Genomic DNA, 15,218 nt, shown 5'->3' on the forward strand with positions numbered 1-15,218 from the left:
TCGGACTTAAATGCAGAGTTCTTTGTGAGGATTAAAAGTAATGAATGTGCTTTGAACAGAGTAGGTAATCACCAAACAGTCCCTATCCAGTTACCAGAAACCTTATTCATTTTAATCTCATCCTTCTCCCTCACCCTCAACATGGAAGCATCCTCTAGATTCTGTTTGCCTCCTAAATATCTCTTGGATCCATCTTCTCCACTGCCTCTATGACTTACGTCAAGGCGCTATGCTATCATCTGTTATCTGAGTTACTGTCATAGACTCCCAATGGGTCCTACCCCTTAAGTTGCTCTCCACACCAGCTGCCATAACAATTACCCCAAATCTTTCTAAAGGTTAACAAATTTCTAGTGCTTCCAATTCATCCTTTCATCCTTGGGTGGCTTGCAAGGTCTGTATTTGCTACTTTCTTCCTGAGAGGTGTGTTAGTTTCCTGTTGCTACTATAACAAATTACCATGAATTTGGAAGCTTAAAACAACATCTTTTTATTAGGTCGCAAGCATGTGGGCCAGAAGTCTGGTACAGTATGGCTCGGTCCTCTGCTTAGGGTGTCACCAGGCTGAGGTCAAGATGTCAAGCAAGTGAAATTCTTTTCTGGAGGCTCTGGGGTGAACATCCATTTCCAAGCTCATTCTTGTCATTAACAGAATCTAGTTCCTCGTGGTTGTAGGACTATAGTCCCTATTTTCTGGCTGGCTCTCAGCCAGAGACTGCTCTCAGCTAGAGGTTAATCTCAGGCACCTGCTCCTGAGGTGCAATCCCGGCTCCTTCCTCAAGCCAGCCACAGCCCCTTGCATTCCTTGCCACGTGACCCCCTCCATCTTCAAGCTAGCAATAGTGTGTCAAGTCCTTCTCTTTTTTCAAATCTCTCTGACTTCCTCTTCTGCTGCCAACCAGAGTAAATTCTTGTGATTTGGCTAGGACCAGTTGGATAATCTCTTTATCTTGAGGTCAACTGATTAGTAACATTAACTACATCTGCAAAATCTCTTTTGTCATATAGCATCATCATGGAAGTAGCATCTTATCATATTTATAGGTTCTACCCACAAGTGAGAATCCTGAGTGCCATTTTGTAATTCCGCCTACCACAGGAGGAGAAGCCAGAAAAACATCCCTGAGAAATGCCAATGCCTTGAGCTGAGATGAGAAGGATGATCAGGAGTTAATTAGATAAGGAAGGAAAAGTTTCCAGAGAGCATGTGCAAAAGTCATGTAACCAGAGGACACAGATCCCCCAAAAAAATGAACTAAAGAAAGGCCAGTGTGTCTACAGGGGAGAGAACAAGGAGGACAGTGACTTAAAATGAGGCAGTTACAGAGGCCACTAGGAGCCAGACCATGCAGGTTTCAGAAACTCTGTGAAAAGGCTTTCTCCATCCCCAGAGCAGAGGTCATTAGAGTGGCACAATCAGATTTGTGTTCTGCACATATCACTCTGACTCTAAGGTGGAGGATGGAGGTAAGGGGGCATCTGTAAAATGTGGTGGACCACTGAAGAAGCCAGAAAAGCAGTGCAGAAACAGTGTCATAATGTCCATGCAGATAGAAGCAGACCGAGTCAAGGAACGCTCAGTGGCTAAAATCAACAGGACTTCATGATTGATTGACTATGGGAGGGAGGCAGTTATGTTCCCCAGGAAGCAGAGACTAAGACAGAGATTACTGTGGAGGATGTTTACTAAGGAGCGCTCTTGGAGTCTACACGTATGCAAGAGCAAGGAAAGGAGGACTGGGTGAAGGGAGAAGCTGAGCAGCAATTCAGTCCCCACAAAGGCTTTGGTCAATCCCACGAGGAGCTGTGCATGTCTCTCAGAGTTGTCCTCTGTTGGGGTGAGGAGGCTGAACCTTTGTACCTCTGTGCTGAGCAGTCACTGGATGTAGGATGCCTCAGGAAGGGAACATGACCTTGCCTGAGCAGGCTTTCCTGAGCTCAGCCAACTCCCAAAGCAGCTGGCAGTGCAGAATAAATCCCTCATTTTTGGAGAGGAGTTTGGACTTTTTGTCACAGCCTCTACTACAGGTAAAAGAGCATAAGGGAGTAAGGCAGCCAGGCTGATTCCTAAATTTCTGATTTCTGCATCTTAGCAGATATACAACCATATATTGTAATCATTGGCTTACCTGTCATTTTCCCCCAGGAGGGTGGGAGCTACTCGGGCACAGACCGTATCAAACAGTGAGTACACAGCCCTATGGCTGGCACATACTTTGCTGAATAAGTGAATGTCTGTCTACTCCTATTTCCACTCCTCTCTCTCCTACATTTCCTTTGCTCCCCACCCCCACACCCTACCGCCATCCAATGTGGGAAAAGTCCAGCAGGTTATCTGAGGTGCCACCTGTGCTGGAGCTGAACAAACAGCAAATCAGGCTCTTCTGGTCCAGGGCACTCTGATGGGGAAGGCAGGCAGTGCCAGGAGGAGGGGAGTTAGGGGAGACAGGTGACGACATCCCCACCCACCTCAAGCCTAAATCCTCCTTCAATGTCCCAGCCCCTGTAAACTCAGTGCTAGCTGGAACAGGTCCTCTCCGAAAGACAGCTTGCATAGGGCTCTCTGAATTCCCCGTAAACTCAGACCTCATCCACAGTCTAATCTGGTCTTTGACTGATGCTCCCACCTCCAACAGCTACTGCTGGGGGCCGCACGCAGAGTGGAATTTCAGGGTCATACTGGAGTTTCCTTGTAATGGAGGAGAATGGATAGCCAGCAGGGCAGAAATCTTAGTGGAGGCAAGTCCTGCCCAAGGAACCAAACACACCTCAGTTCTGTGCATGTCCCCTTAAGCTTTGCACCGGCTGCACCCCAGTGATCTGCTCCCCTTCTGGTCCCCTCCCATGGGAACCTGACACCCCACACAGGCTGCTCCACCTGCACTAAGAGCAAACAGGGAGCGTCATTGTGTCGGTGAGGGTGGGCGCTGCCTGGAGACCACAAAAGCCAGCGCCTCCTCCCCTCTTGTGCCAGTGCTGGGCCAGAATTAGAACCAAACCCCACCATCACCCCACCCCTCACTGGTTTATTCTAACCTGTTCTCACTGCTACCCAGGCTGCCCTCACACCAAAGTCAGACTCTTCCTCTGGGCAGCCCTTTTGCCTGTCAAGGTTCCCCCGAGAACAAATGCTGCCCCCACATCCTTGCCCGCTGAGGACGGTTGTTTGGAAGCTTTGGGTAGAAACCTGGGTGTTGGGCCCTGAGGTAGGAGGTGAAGGGTGCTCAGGCAGATGCAGGGGCGACCCCAGCCCTTTGGAGAGGAGATGCAAGAACTACGGTAGCGATGGTGTCCAGGTCACTGGTGCCACTGAGGCATAGTATAGTAACCGTAGGTGATGCCACCGTGTTAGATGCCACCTCCACATCCCCTGACCCACCGGGGAAAGATGCTAGATCCCACGGCGGCCGCTCCCTCTGACCCTCCTTCCCCCACCCAGCATCTCCCTCTCCAACACCCGTACTGCTACCCTCGCCAGCACACACACACACACACACACACACACACGCACACACTCACACTCCCAAGAATTCTGCCGAACCAGGACGGTGGTGAAGGGGAGTGGGTGGGAAGGAAATCTCTAAGAGAAGACCGGAGAGGCTAGGGAGGGGGCGAGCCTGGAGGACTGTCCCTGTGGGTGAGGGGAGCGCAGAAGTCCTGAGCGTGGGAGGGGGGCGGAGAGTCACCTGGCGGGACCGAGGCGGACGAGCCTGGAGGGAGGCGAGCCTAGGCGGGGCGAGCAGAGGAGAAGCGGCGGGGCAGGGGCCAAGGTTGGGGGCGGGGACCAGGCGGGGCGGGAGCCTCCGCCCGAACCGCGGCGCGAGCAGGTGGAGCCGCAGCGGGAGCCCGCCGGGCCGAGCTCGGGGAGGCAGCGGCTGGGCCGGGGCCATGGAGCTGCTAAAGCTGAACCGGAGCGCGCAGGGGTCCGGACCCGGGCCGGGGGCTTCCCTTTGCCGCCCCGGGGGGGCCCTCCTCAACAGCAGCGGTGCGGGCAACCTCAGCTGCGAGCCCCCTCGCATCCGCGGAGCCGGGACACGAGGTGGGTGCCTCCCTAAGCCCCCTCCACCAGCTCCTTCTCGCTGCACCCCACACTGATAGAGATAGAGGCCCCCACTCTCTCCTCAAACGCCTACACCATCCCCTCATAGTACTCCCTCAGTCCCTAAACAGCTCCCCCGACACTTCTGCCCCCCCCACTCCCTCCACGGCTCATAAAAACTCCATCACAGCTTCACACCACCTGATCAGAGCCCCTTCACACCCTGGTCTCCTGGTCGTACCCAGAGCCACTGGTCATCCCCAAACACAGCCTCCTGCCCAACACAGAACCCCCTCCTAGACACAGACGGCCAGGAAGCAAGGACCTCCTCTTGCCTATCCTTCCAGGTCTCTTCCTTTTAAATCCAGTTCACAGAGCCACAGCGGGGAAGGAAAGGAAGAAAAGAAGGCAAGACTGGGAAAAAGAAGAGGGCTGGTTGAGGGAGGGAGCACTATGGAAGGCTTGAATGGGAAGTTAGAGCTATATAATCTCCTGTGTCCTCTGCCCCACCCCTAGCCTTCCCAAAAGAGATCCTCAAACCGGAATTAGGCTGGACATTGGGGGCTGCACCCTAGAGATGCCAGTCTCCATTTCACTCCTCCTCAAATCCTCCTGCCTCCCAAAGGGGAACTCTAATCAAAGCTCTGTCCCCTCTCTTTTTCTGTCTCCAAGTCCCCTCCAAGCACCCTCTCCAACCTGCTTTTCCTTAGGTTTCCTCCTCCTAGAGCCTGGCTGCCCCCTTCATCTCCTATCTCTTGTGCCACCATCTCCCCCACCCCCACTGCTTCCACTCACTCAGTCCCCAAAATGACTTTCACTCCTCCCACGGGCCAACAGCCGCATTTTCTCCACAACCCAGCTCATGATATATGTTTTCCCTCCCTGCACCTTTCCTTTCCTTAAATGTCTTCTGGACACCTGCTGTTGTCGCTGAGCTAGGTGCTGGGGACACAGGGATGAAACAGACCCAGTCTGGACCCTCATCAGTCCATAGTCAAGTGCAGAAGGGAGACAAACCAGTTGGAAAATCACAGTCACTCTGAGAAGTCCCAGGAGAGGGTCTGAATTGTGGGCATCCAAAGGAGATGGGATCCAAGAACTTCATAGACAAGGGAACCCAGGAGCTGGGTCTTGAAGTTGGAGTTCAGTAGGCAGAAAAAGGAAGCAGGGGGGATTCTAAGAGAGGGAGCAGTGCTGAGCAGAAGGAAATTATTCCACGTTCAAGAAGGGAAAATGGCAATAAATTTTAATTTGAGTATTTATCCCACAAAATAATGTATATGCTTTCTCAGACCAGTTTTTACACACTCTCACTTAGATTGCTTCATTCTACAAATATTTATTGAACCAGAGAAAAAATGAACACAGTTCCTATTTCATGGAGTTCACAGTTTAGTGGGAGAGCCAGACAAGTAAGCAGGGAATTGCAGCACAAAGTGGGATGTGCCTTAGATTAAGGCTGTGGGAACACAGAAGAGGAGCTTTAGTCTAGCTTAGCCTTGGGGGTCAAAGTGGGCCTCCTGAGAAGGTAATTGAAGAAAAATTTAAAAAGACAAGGGAAAGCCAGACAAGCGAAGGGGCAGGAAAGGCAAGAAGCATTCTAAGCAGAGGAACAATATGTGTAAAACACCCAAAGTTAAAATCCATGGTACTTTCGTTCAGTGTGTCAGTTTCTGAGTGCCTGAAACATACATCAAAAGAGAGGAAAAATGAATACTCAGGATGAGCACCAACCTAGAGGGTTTACAAAAGAGCCTCACAGACCTGGCTAAGGAGTGTAGATTTTTATCCTGAGGATGATGGGAACTACTGAAAGACTCCGTAGTACAGCCAGGATTAGTTCTAAAGTGTAGAAGATGGATTGGAGGACAAGACATGAAAGGGTGGGGGATGGGGTGGACACTTTAGAAGGCTATTCTGTTTCTCTGATAAAAGATGATATGGGCTTGGACTAAGGTTTTGGCAGTGAGGATGGAGAGAAGTGGATGGATTCGAGAGGCACTTCTGGAAGTGGAATCAACAGAACTTGGTAGGGATTCATTAGAAATGGAGAGGGAGGAAGAGGTCAAAGGATGACATCCAGGTGTCTGGCTTGGACAATTAGATGGATGTTGGTGCTATATCATGAGAAAGATAACAAAGGAACAGAAACAAATTTGAAAGAGAAGAACTATAAATTCACTTTGGAACCCACTGAGTTTAAGTGCTGTTGAGATACCTAGGTGGGGGTAGCCAGTAAGCTGTTGAATCTGGTGGTCAGGAACTTAGGGGAGGGGTGCAAGCTGGGAATACAGACTTAAAAGGTCTTTGCCTACAGAAGGTAATGGAAGCCACAGGAATAGCTACAATCATACAAAGATGACAAGATGAAAAGAAAACAGGTCCCGGGGCAGGACCCTGAAAAAGACTGAGATTTAAAAGCCAGGCAAAAGATGGAGAGCCCATGATGAAACCATCAGAGGGACAAGGCAAGGGAAAGATTTCAAGCAGGGTGGGATAAGTGATGTCATATGGTGTTGATATAAGTCGAATAAGGACAGAACAGCATCCTTCAGATCCAGTAACAAAGAAGTCCTTAAGAGGAGTTGTGGGTATTAAGGCCTGACTACAGTTGGCTGAGGTTTGGGAGGATGCATGAGGAGGTTATGAGAAGTGAACCAGGGTGTGTAGATGAAACTTTCCAGAAATTTGGGAGGGAGAGAGAAGCAAAGAAAAAATAGGATAGTGCCAGAAAGGGCATGGGATTGAGGAATGGTATGTGGTGGGGGTTGTCTTTGGGTATATGTGTGTGCAGTAGAGGCAAGAGTCTTTTTAAAATGTTGATGCAGCATGGGCCAAGACAGAGGAAAGGAAGCTCAAAGGCTCAGCAGAGAGCAGGGACAGTCCGCAGAGCAGGGGACCCTGAGAAAGCAGAACATGAAGTGATTCAGAGCACAGGTGCAAGAATTGGCCTTGCTTATCTGGATGTTGTTACCTACACAGAGTGGATGTTACCCAGGCAGTCAGAAGTTACCCACAAAGACTGTTTGCCACTCACTCAGATACTACATGTTAGCCAGGCTCACTCCAGTGTTACCAGTAGAAATATGGATGTTACCCACATTATTCTTATATGTTACCCACATAGACCAGAGTGCTAATGTTCACTCAGATGCCACCACTGAAAACCAGGTATCACCCACAGTTACTTTAACAATGCCCATAGTCATTTAGATGTCACTCACCCATCAGACACACTTGCTTTCATTTTATCATCCACACATAGATATCACCCATGCTCACTTAACTTTTTCCAGATATCACCCATAAAATCATGGTTGTTAGTCTCACACATTCAGATATTAACCACAAAGACTCAGATATCACGTGTGTTCACTCAGGCACTGAGTTATTTTACTCAGTCAGATTGATCTCTCACTTCACATCTCAACATGTTAACATCTCACATCCATGCTCACCTAAATATTGCCTACACATACTTGAATATTACTTTCTGCTTACTCAGCTACTACCATCATCATTTGGATATTCCCCCATTCAGTTCAGACCTCTGAATATAATCCACATTTTCTGAAGATGTTATCTACAAAACAAGATGTTATCCGCAGACATATTACCTCTGCACAGTCTAAATTTGCCCACTCTCAGTCAGGCATTATCTACAGACACGTAGTTAAACCCTTCTCAGACTTTGTCCACAAAAATATGTATTACTCTCACCCACCTAGGAATTTAGATATTATCTCAAAAACTAAATTATTATCCAATGTTCACTCTGATATTACCTGTACATCCTTCCATATTATTTCTGCTCCTTCAGTGAGTACCCATTGACATTTGGATATCACCATTTGCCCAGCTATCATCCACAATCAGTTGCATGCTGTCCATGATCACCAGACATATGGGTATTGCTTTGATGTCTGTGTTCATGGGTGACCAGATCCAACATACCAGTGGAAGGCAGGATTTGAGGCATCAGCAGCTTCGGTGTTGTTTCTTACAAAGTCCTGATTTTTGTGTTTGGCACATTATCTGGATTTTTGTGCTCATACTTCTCTGCCACCATCTGGAAAGAACAAATGCAGATCTTTTAGACCCCAGAAACAGAAATGAACTGTCACAGTCTTCTGAGTTCTCTGGCCCAGCAGGATGATGCCCAGAGGTAGTCAAGGCACTAGAATCTATAAGGTGCCACTCCCATTCTTCCACCCCTACCTTAAGTTCTTAGTTGCCGAAGCCACCATGATCACTCCTATTCCACCACACAAACACACATGGATGCATACACATAGGCAAAAACACACACACAAGTCTTCATTCTAATTGCTTTTTAGTGGCTTTTGAAAAAACTAATAGGCTATTTTTACAGTAGTTTCAGGTTTACAGAAAAACTGAATGGAAAGCACAGGGAGATTCCCACCCCCCCTCCATATACACACAGAGAGACACACACAGTTTCCCCTACTATTAATACCTTGCATTAATGCAACACATTTGTTATAATTGATAGGCCAATATTGATACATTATTAACTAAATTCCATAGTTGACATCAGGGTTCACTTCTCGGGTTGTATATTCTATGGGTTTTAAAAGATTTTTTTTAATGTTTGTTTATTTTTGAGAGAGAGAGAGAGAGAGAGAGAGAGAGAAGAGAGAGAATGTGCAGGCTGCACAAGCAGGAAAGGGGCAGAGAGAGATGGAGACAGAATCCCAAGCAGGCTCTGCGCTATCAGTACAAAGTCCCATGCAGGGCTAAAACCCATGAACCATGAGAGAATGACATGGGCTGAAGTTGGACACTCAACTGACTGAGCCTCCCAGGCTCCCCTCTATTCTATGGGTTTTAACAAATGTATAGTAACAGCTATCCACAATTAGAGTACTGTACAGAATAGTTTCACTGCCCTAAAAGCCCTGTGCTCTACCTTTTCATCCCTCCTACCCTCTCCCTGAGCCACTGGCTCTAAGAGTGCTTTTAATTAATCTTTTTCACATCTCCTAACTTTCAACAGCAAAGACTTGGAGAGATAGTAGTGGCTGGAAATAAGCTAATCGCTGGGAATGCCCAGAAAAATAGCAAAGTGTTGTATGATCGCTGGGCAATTTTACTGGAACTTTGTCCCTCTAGTTTTCAGGAGTCCCCATGCAGATTGGGAACTTGATAAGAGTGGGCATAATCTCATCTTTCTGCTCCACCAAGTTCCAAGACACACATGGGATACATCAGCTGGGTGAATGAATGAGAAATGTGCTTTTCATACTTCAGGGTGTGTACCAACTTGAGGTGTGGTTATTGATTCAAGAACTAGTTGAAGAGAGACATCCAGAGGAGGATCTGAAAAAGATGATAGAATGGAGAGATTAAGGAAAGTGGAGGGGTGGGGGCGGTAGACTGGAAGGAGACACAAAAAGTACAGGATAGAATACTAGCTCACACACACCTCAAATTTGCTACACATAAGCCTTCCTTGCAGAAAGGGAGACATGTCTCCAAAGAGACAGAGGCAGAGAGGAGGGCATGCTGGAGCTTTAGAGGCACAGAGGTGAAGCATGGATGGGGCAGGACAAAGCAGGTGCATTTGTGTGGAGAGTGAAAGAGATTCGTTCAAGATTCATTAGCCAGCATGTGTGAACACCTCCTATTTGCAGGACATTATGCTAAGTGCCAGGGATATGCAGAAGAATGATCTGGGCATTGCCCCTGTCCTCAAGAAGCTCATAGTCCAGTGGAGGAGATAGAGAATTAAACATAATAATACAGTGAGCAATGCCACACTGGAGTACAGAGAGGCAGAAAGAGGCACTGAGATTGAGATTTGATTGGGGAAGGAGGCAGCATGATGAATGACAGAGGGGTGAGGGAGCAGCAGGAGGCAAAGCATTTTGGAGATCTGGAGACTCAGCTGCTATTCTGATTCAACACCTGACTTGACTGTGTGATCTGAGAACTAATGTCACTGCTGGGTTCTGTTCAGGAATCTCTTGTAGATAGCATGTACTTGATGCCTACAGCTGTTTCTGAATAAGTTGGTTATCATTATAAGAACAGTTTAATTCAGAGCCTAAGACAAGAGTCAATGTATGGGGCTGCAGAAGGGGGAGCTGCAGCTCTGAGCCCTTCCCTCCCCACAACCTGGAAGGCTCTGGCCCTGCCTTCTCTCCCTTCAAGCTCTCATGTCTCTCACGCTGAGGCCATGGGCTTGGGTGACTGAGTCCAGCTTAATTCAATTCACTTTTGTTTGGCTCTGCTTGGTTGTGATATAGAGGCCCAAAGATGGATCCATCCCCTAATAGACAATGACACAAATGAATGGAGTCAGCCCTCTGTCTAGCCCAGCAACACTAGTGTCCTTCCTGTGAGCTCCCACAACACTTTGTATATCCCCCAGCTTTACTCCTTATCCCACCGTGTGGCAGTTGTCTATTTATGTACCCAAATTTCCCTCTGGACTGTGAGCTCTCAGATGGCAGGGAATTTGTCATGTCCATCTCTTTGTCCTCACTGCCTAACACAGAGGGAGTCCTCTGTAAATGTTTGTTGAGTGAAAATGAATGTTAGGAGATAATTAAAATACACGGTAGAAAATAAAAAGCATTCTGATAGATGTGTAAGGAACACTCATGGGTCAGAGGAAGGGGAGATTAACTCCAAATGAGGCATCCAGAAAGGCCTTACAGAAGAGGGGGCAGTTAATCTGAGTCTTGATGGGCAGTGGTGTATAGGAATTTACCAGATACAGAAAATCAATTTGTGATGGGGGGAGGGTATTAGTGGCAGTTGGTGAAAGAACATTCCAGGCTGAGAAATCAATGTTAGCAATGGAGGAAGTCATGAGGGTGCATGATGCCTTCAAGAAAGTGAGTCATCCAGTGGCTTAAGTGGGTGCATTGCAAGAGGAGGTGAGACAGGACAGTTCTCAGAGGATCTGGAAAACATGCTAAAGGGTTGCAGACAGTACAGGGAAGGTGAAGAGGGATTTTTTAGACAATAAGGACCTGACCTGACCTATGTTTCAAAAGGTAGTGGGTGATCAATAGTGTCAAATGCTACAGGGAGATCAAGTAGAATAGGCTGAGAAGAGACCTTTGGACTTGGCAGTTAAAGCTTAGTGATCTTGAGAAGTGTCCAAACAGTGATGGGGGGCGGAGAGGAGATGGATCGGGCACTGGACTGTAATCGACTGAGGAGTGAATGAGAAAATGCAAATAATCCTTTCAAGAAGCTTGGCTGTAAAGAGAAGGGAGAATTTGAAGCAAAGCTTGAGAAGAGACAGACCTTCTCAAGGAGAGGAGGAGTTAAGCCAATTTCCCTAAGCCTCAAGGGGTTAGAAACCTAAAGGATTCAAGTGAACCCATCCGCTGAGTGGGAGGAGGTATTCCTGGGATGCAGAGGGATCTAGCTGGGTAGGAGATGTGGGGAATAAGTGGGCTTGGAGGGTCTGGCTGAGTGGGAGCCAGACTCCTTGCTGCCACCCCTCTGTTTTCCTACCCAGAACTGGAGCTGGCCATCAGGATCACCCTTTATGCAGTGATCTTTCTGATGAGTGTTGGAGGAAATGTGCTCATCATCGTGGTCCTGGGACTGAGCCGCCGCCTGAGGACTGTCACCAACGCCTTCCTGCTCTCACTGGCAGTCAGCGACCTCCTGCTGGCTGTGGCTTGCATGCCCTTCACCCTCCTGCCCAATCTCATGGGCACATTCATCTTTGGCACAGTCGTCTGTAAGGCGGTTTCCTACCTCATGGGTAGGTGAGACAACCCCCTGCTCCCCTCCTTACCTAAAGTTCTTGCTGCACATAGGGGTCTTTCTCAGTAGGGCCTGAGCAAATCACTGGTTGAGTATGTAGTACAAGTTTCCTGAATGACCCCTTCCTCTTCCCTTGTTTAGGGGTGTCTGTAAGCGTGTCCACACTAAGCCTTGTGGCCATCGCCCTGGAGCGATACAGTGCCATCTGCCGACCACTGCAGGCACGAGTGTGGCAGACACGGTCCCACGCAGCTCGTGTGATCATAGCCACGTGGATGCTCTCTGGACTGCTCATGGTGCCCTATCCCGTGTACACCGCCGTACAGCCAGTAGGGTCCCGTGTGCTGCAGTGCGTGCATCGCTGGCCCAGTGCACATGTTCGCCAAACCTGGTGAGGGCGCCCATTCCTGGGAATTCCTCTCTCCATCTCCATCAGCTGCTTACTACCATTCCCCAGAATCTTCCTCCAGCTGCTCCAATACTCTGATTCCCTCTCCTCACCCACCACCCTGGGATTCCCATTTGGGGTCCCTCCCCAGTTCTCTAGCCCTTCCCAGCAGAACCCCCAAATCCTACTTCTACCTCAGGGGCCTGGTCACCAGCCCTAGGAAGGATCCCTTGCTCTTCTTCCATCTGTGATTACAGGTGGACAGATACCCGCGTGATTGATCTGCTCTGTCTCCAGGTCCGTACTGCTGCTCCTGCTCTTGTTCTTCGTCCCGGGTGTGGTTATGGCTGTGGCCTACGGGCTCATCTCCCGTGAGCTCTACTTAGGGCTTCGCTTTGACGAAGACAGTGACAATGAGAACCAGAGCCGAGTCAGAAGCCAAAGAGGGCTGCGGAGCGGGGCAGGACCAGGTGGGTGATATCCAGCTTCCCCTCCCGGCCCCCACCCCTACCACCGGCATTGGGAAGGGGTGGAGCCTAGAGTGGGTGGGGCAGAAAGGAGCCTGACACGCAGATGCTGGAAATCGGGGTCTGGTGGTTCTTGGGCTGGAGGTTGAGAGGACCCAGCCTGCTGCTTTGACAGCCTACCCTCTGTACTCAGGTTCTGCCCAACCCAATGGGCGTTGCCGGCCGGAGACCGGGCTGGCTGGAGAGGATGGCGATGGCTGTTACGTGCAGCTTCCGCGCTCTCGTCAGACCCTGGAGCTGTCCGCGCTGACGGCGCCCACACCTGGGCCAGGATGTGGCCCCCGGCCCTACCAGGCCAAGCTGTTGGCTAAGAAGCGCGTGGTGCGGATGCTACTGGTGATCGTTGTGCTTTTTTTCCTGTGTTGGTTGCCATTGTACAGTGCCAACACGTGGCGCGCCTTTGACAGCTCTGGTGCGCACCGCGCGCTTTCGGGAGCGCCCATCTCTTTCATCCACTTGCTGAGCTACGCCTCAGCCTGTGTCAACCCCCTGGTCTACTGCTTCATGCACCGTCGCTTTCGCCAGGCCTGCCTTGAGACATGTGCCCGCTGCTGCCCCAGGCCTCCACGAGCTCGCCCCAGGCCTCTTCCAGATGAGGACCCGCCCACCCCCTCCATTGCTTCACTGTCCAGGCTGAGCTACACCACCATCAGCACGCTGGGGCCTGGCTGAGGGGTAGAGAGGGAGTGGGGGCTGAGGCGGAACACACCAATTCCTACAAGTAGGGACCCATCCAGACACAAGAGAGACACAGACCCACTGATACAGGAGACTGACACCCAAAAAGCATGGACTAATCCCAACACACACACAAAAGTGGCTTACCTGACACAAAAGAAACAAACCAGATCCCCACACAGGAAATAAGGCACACTCTTGATATGGGACCAAGCCTGGCACATAGAAACAGGGCACTGACTTTAGACGCACACAGACACAGCATCCCTAGCAATGGACTATCCGTACATAGTGGAAATTCTGAGAGAGGCTGGCCTGCCTCTCATATACACATAGTAACGGCACTGATTCTTTAGGGCTCTGGAGCCTGGCACGGTACTGACTCCTGAGATGCTCCAAGATGCCCGCCCCCCCCCGCCCCCAGTTTGACCTCACAGTGCCCTTCCCCATTTCAGCACTGAAAAATACCAACCAACCTAATCTCACACCTCCCTGACCAACAGGCTGTTTTGCACTGAAAAGTCCCTTCATTCCTTTCCAGTTAAATTCTATGGCCCTGACCCTCCTCCATCACACAAACTCTTCAAGAAATAATAAATGACTTGGCTTCCTCCTGAACTTCCTTTCTGGACTTTTTTTTTGGGGGGGGCAGGTGAGGAGGCATGGGATTTTGTAGAATTCTCCCTCTTGGGTCCTTCTTCCATGGTCTCTCCTGTGCATGACCCCCTGCCAAAATGCCCATGGTCTGAGGCTAAATGGGGATGTGGGTATTTTGTCTGGGTTGTCATCCTGGACCCACCTACACACTAGTGTCATACATAGTAGCTGGGGATGGGGGTGGCAGGCGGAATATCCATGACACATCATGATTCCTAAGCATTCTCCTAAAGTGGTGCCATTGCTAAGGTACTATATTAATAGGTAATTACTAAAATTTTATTGAAATGTAAGTGGAAGCACTGTATAATAAGACTCAGTTTATTCAATGTGTGTTTCAAATACCAGGACTCAGATCATAAGTGTACAAGTTAAAGAGTAGGAACTTTTTAAATGCACTCTTCTCTGGTGTCAGAATTTGGCCAAGCTTCTGCCCCGTGGAAGCACCTTTACTGGCCAGCAACAAAGGTGGGGAGAATGCTGGATCTGAATAAGAGGAATCCCAGAGCCCAGGCTTCCTTTTGACTATGAGACTGATCCAGCCCCAGAGAGAGGCAGAGACAGCAACATCATCCCTTCACACACACAATGACAGGTAGGGAAGAACAGATGACCTCACCAGGGATATACATGGATAATCAGAAGTATGATAGAGTGAGAGGGTTTCTTGACACTTTGTCTTGTAACAGATGGGAAAATAGAGACCCAGAGCAGGAAAGAAAGCTGTTCAAGGTCATACAATAAATTAGAACAAGACAGAAATAATCCTATTGAAGTAGACACTAAGCTCAGATGGCAAACAAGCCATACCCATCATGAGGCAGACCCAAGTTTTGTGGGGCCTGGAGCTTATAAAACCGGGTGCCCTTTTTAAGAAAAAGAATACAAAATGACAGATACAAAATTGCCAGGACACTGACCAGGGCCACAGAAGGCGCCTATGCAGTGAGAAGCCCAGAGATTTAAGCCTCTGTTAACCTCACAGCCAGTAACACGTCTAACTCCACCCACTAACTAGGCTGGACAAAGGCCAGGTGAAGGACAATGAGAAAGGAGAGTGGTCTTTTGTTTACCAGTGCTGAGGCTGCTCCCATCCATCCTTTCTACAGGGCCCTGGGCTGCAAGAGGCAGGATGCAGGAAGAAAAGGAGGGAGAAGGCGTTCCAAGCTGTCAACTA

The 15,218-nt window shown here is 49.2% G+C and overlaps 1 protein-coding gene and 1 long non-coding RNA gene across 9 annotated transcripts in view; one reads left to right on the plus strand and one right to left on the minus strand.

Annotated features, from left to right (window-relative positions):
• The window catches only part of LOC131487392 (uncharacterized), a 119,115-nt gene that overhangs the window by 2,062 nt on the left and 101,835 nt on the right, over positions 1-15,218 (minus strand). For 4 of the 6 annotated variants that reach the window (XR_009249715.1, XR_009249717.1, XR_009249719.1 and 1 more), the window contains one exon: positions 5,264-8,108. This is a non-coding gene — a long non-coding RNA (uncharacterized LOC131487392). Of the gene's footprint in view, positions 1-473; positions 889-5,263; positions 8,109-15,218 lie in introns of those variants that run through there. The other 2 variants (XR_009249720.1, XR_009249718.1) reach the window with 2 other exon arrangements.
• On the plus strand, positions 3,805-14,002 carry CCKBR (cholecystokinin B receptor). 3 transcript variants are annotated; one of them, XM_058688051.1, is made up of 5 exons: positions 3,805-4,039; positions 11,538-11,789; positions 11,933-12,182; positions 12,477-12,649; positions 12,840-14,002. In XM_058688051.1, exons 1-5 carry the CDS (start codon positions 3,889-3,891, stop codon positions 13,376-13,378), a joined length of 1,365 nt encoding a protein of 454 aa, XP_058544034.1. In that variant the 5' UTR covers positions 3,805-3,888; the 3' UTR covers positions 13,379-14,002. The 3 variants fall into 3 exon arrangements, with proteins under 3 accessions (XP_058544034.1, XP_058544036.1, XP_058544035.1); XM_058688053.1 differs by lacking the exon at positions 3,805-4,039 and adding an exon at positions 8,736-10,944; XM_058688052.1 differs by lacking the exon at positions 3,805-4,039 and adding an exon at positions 8,736-10,902.

Source organism: Neofelis nebulosa, chromosome 10 (assembly GCF_028018385.1).
Source record: "Neofelis nebulosa isolate mNeoNeb1 chromosome 10, mNeoNeb1.pri, whole genome shotgun sequence".
NCBI classification, from domain to species: domain Eukaryota; kingdom Metazoa; phylum Chordata; class Mammalia; order Carnivora; family Felidae; genus Neofelis; species Neofelis nebulosa.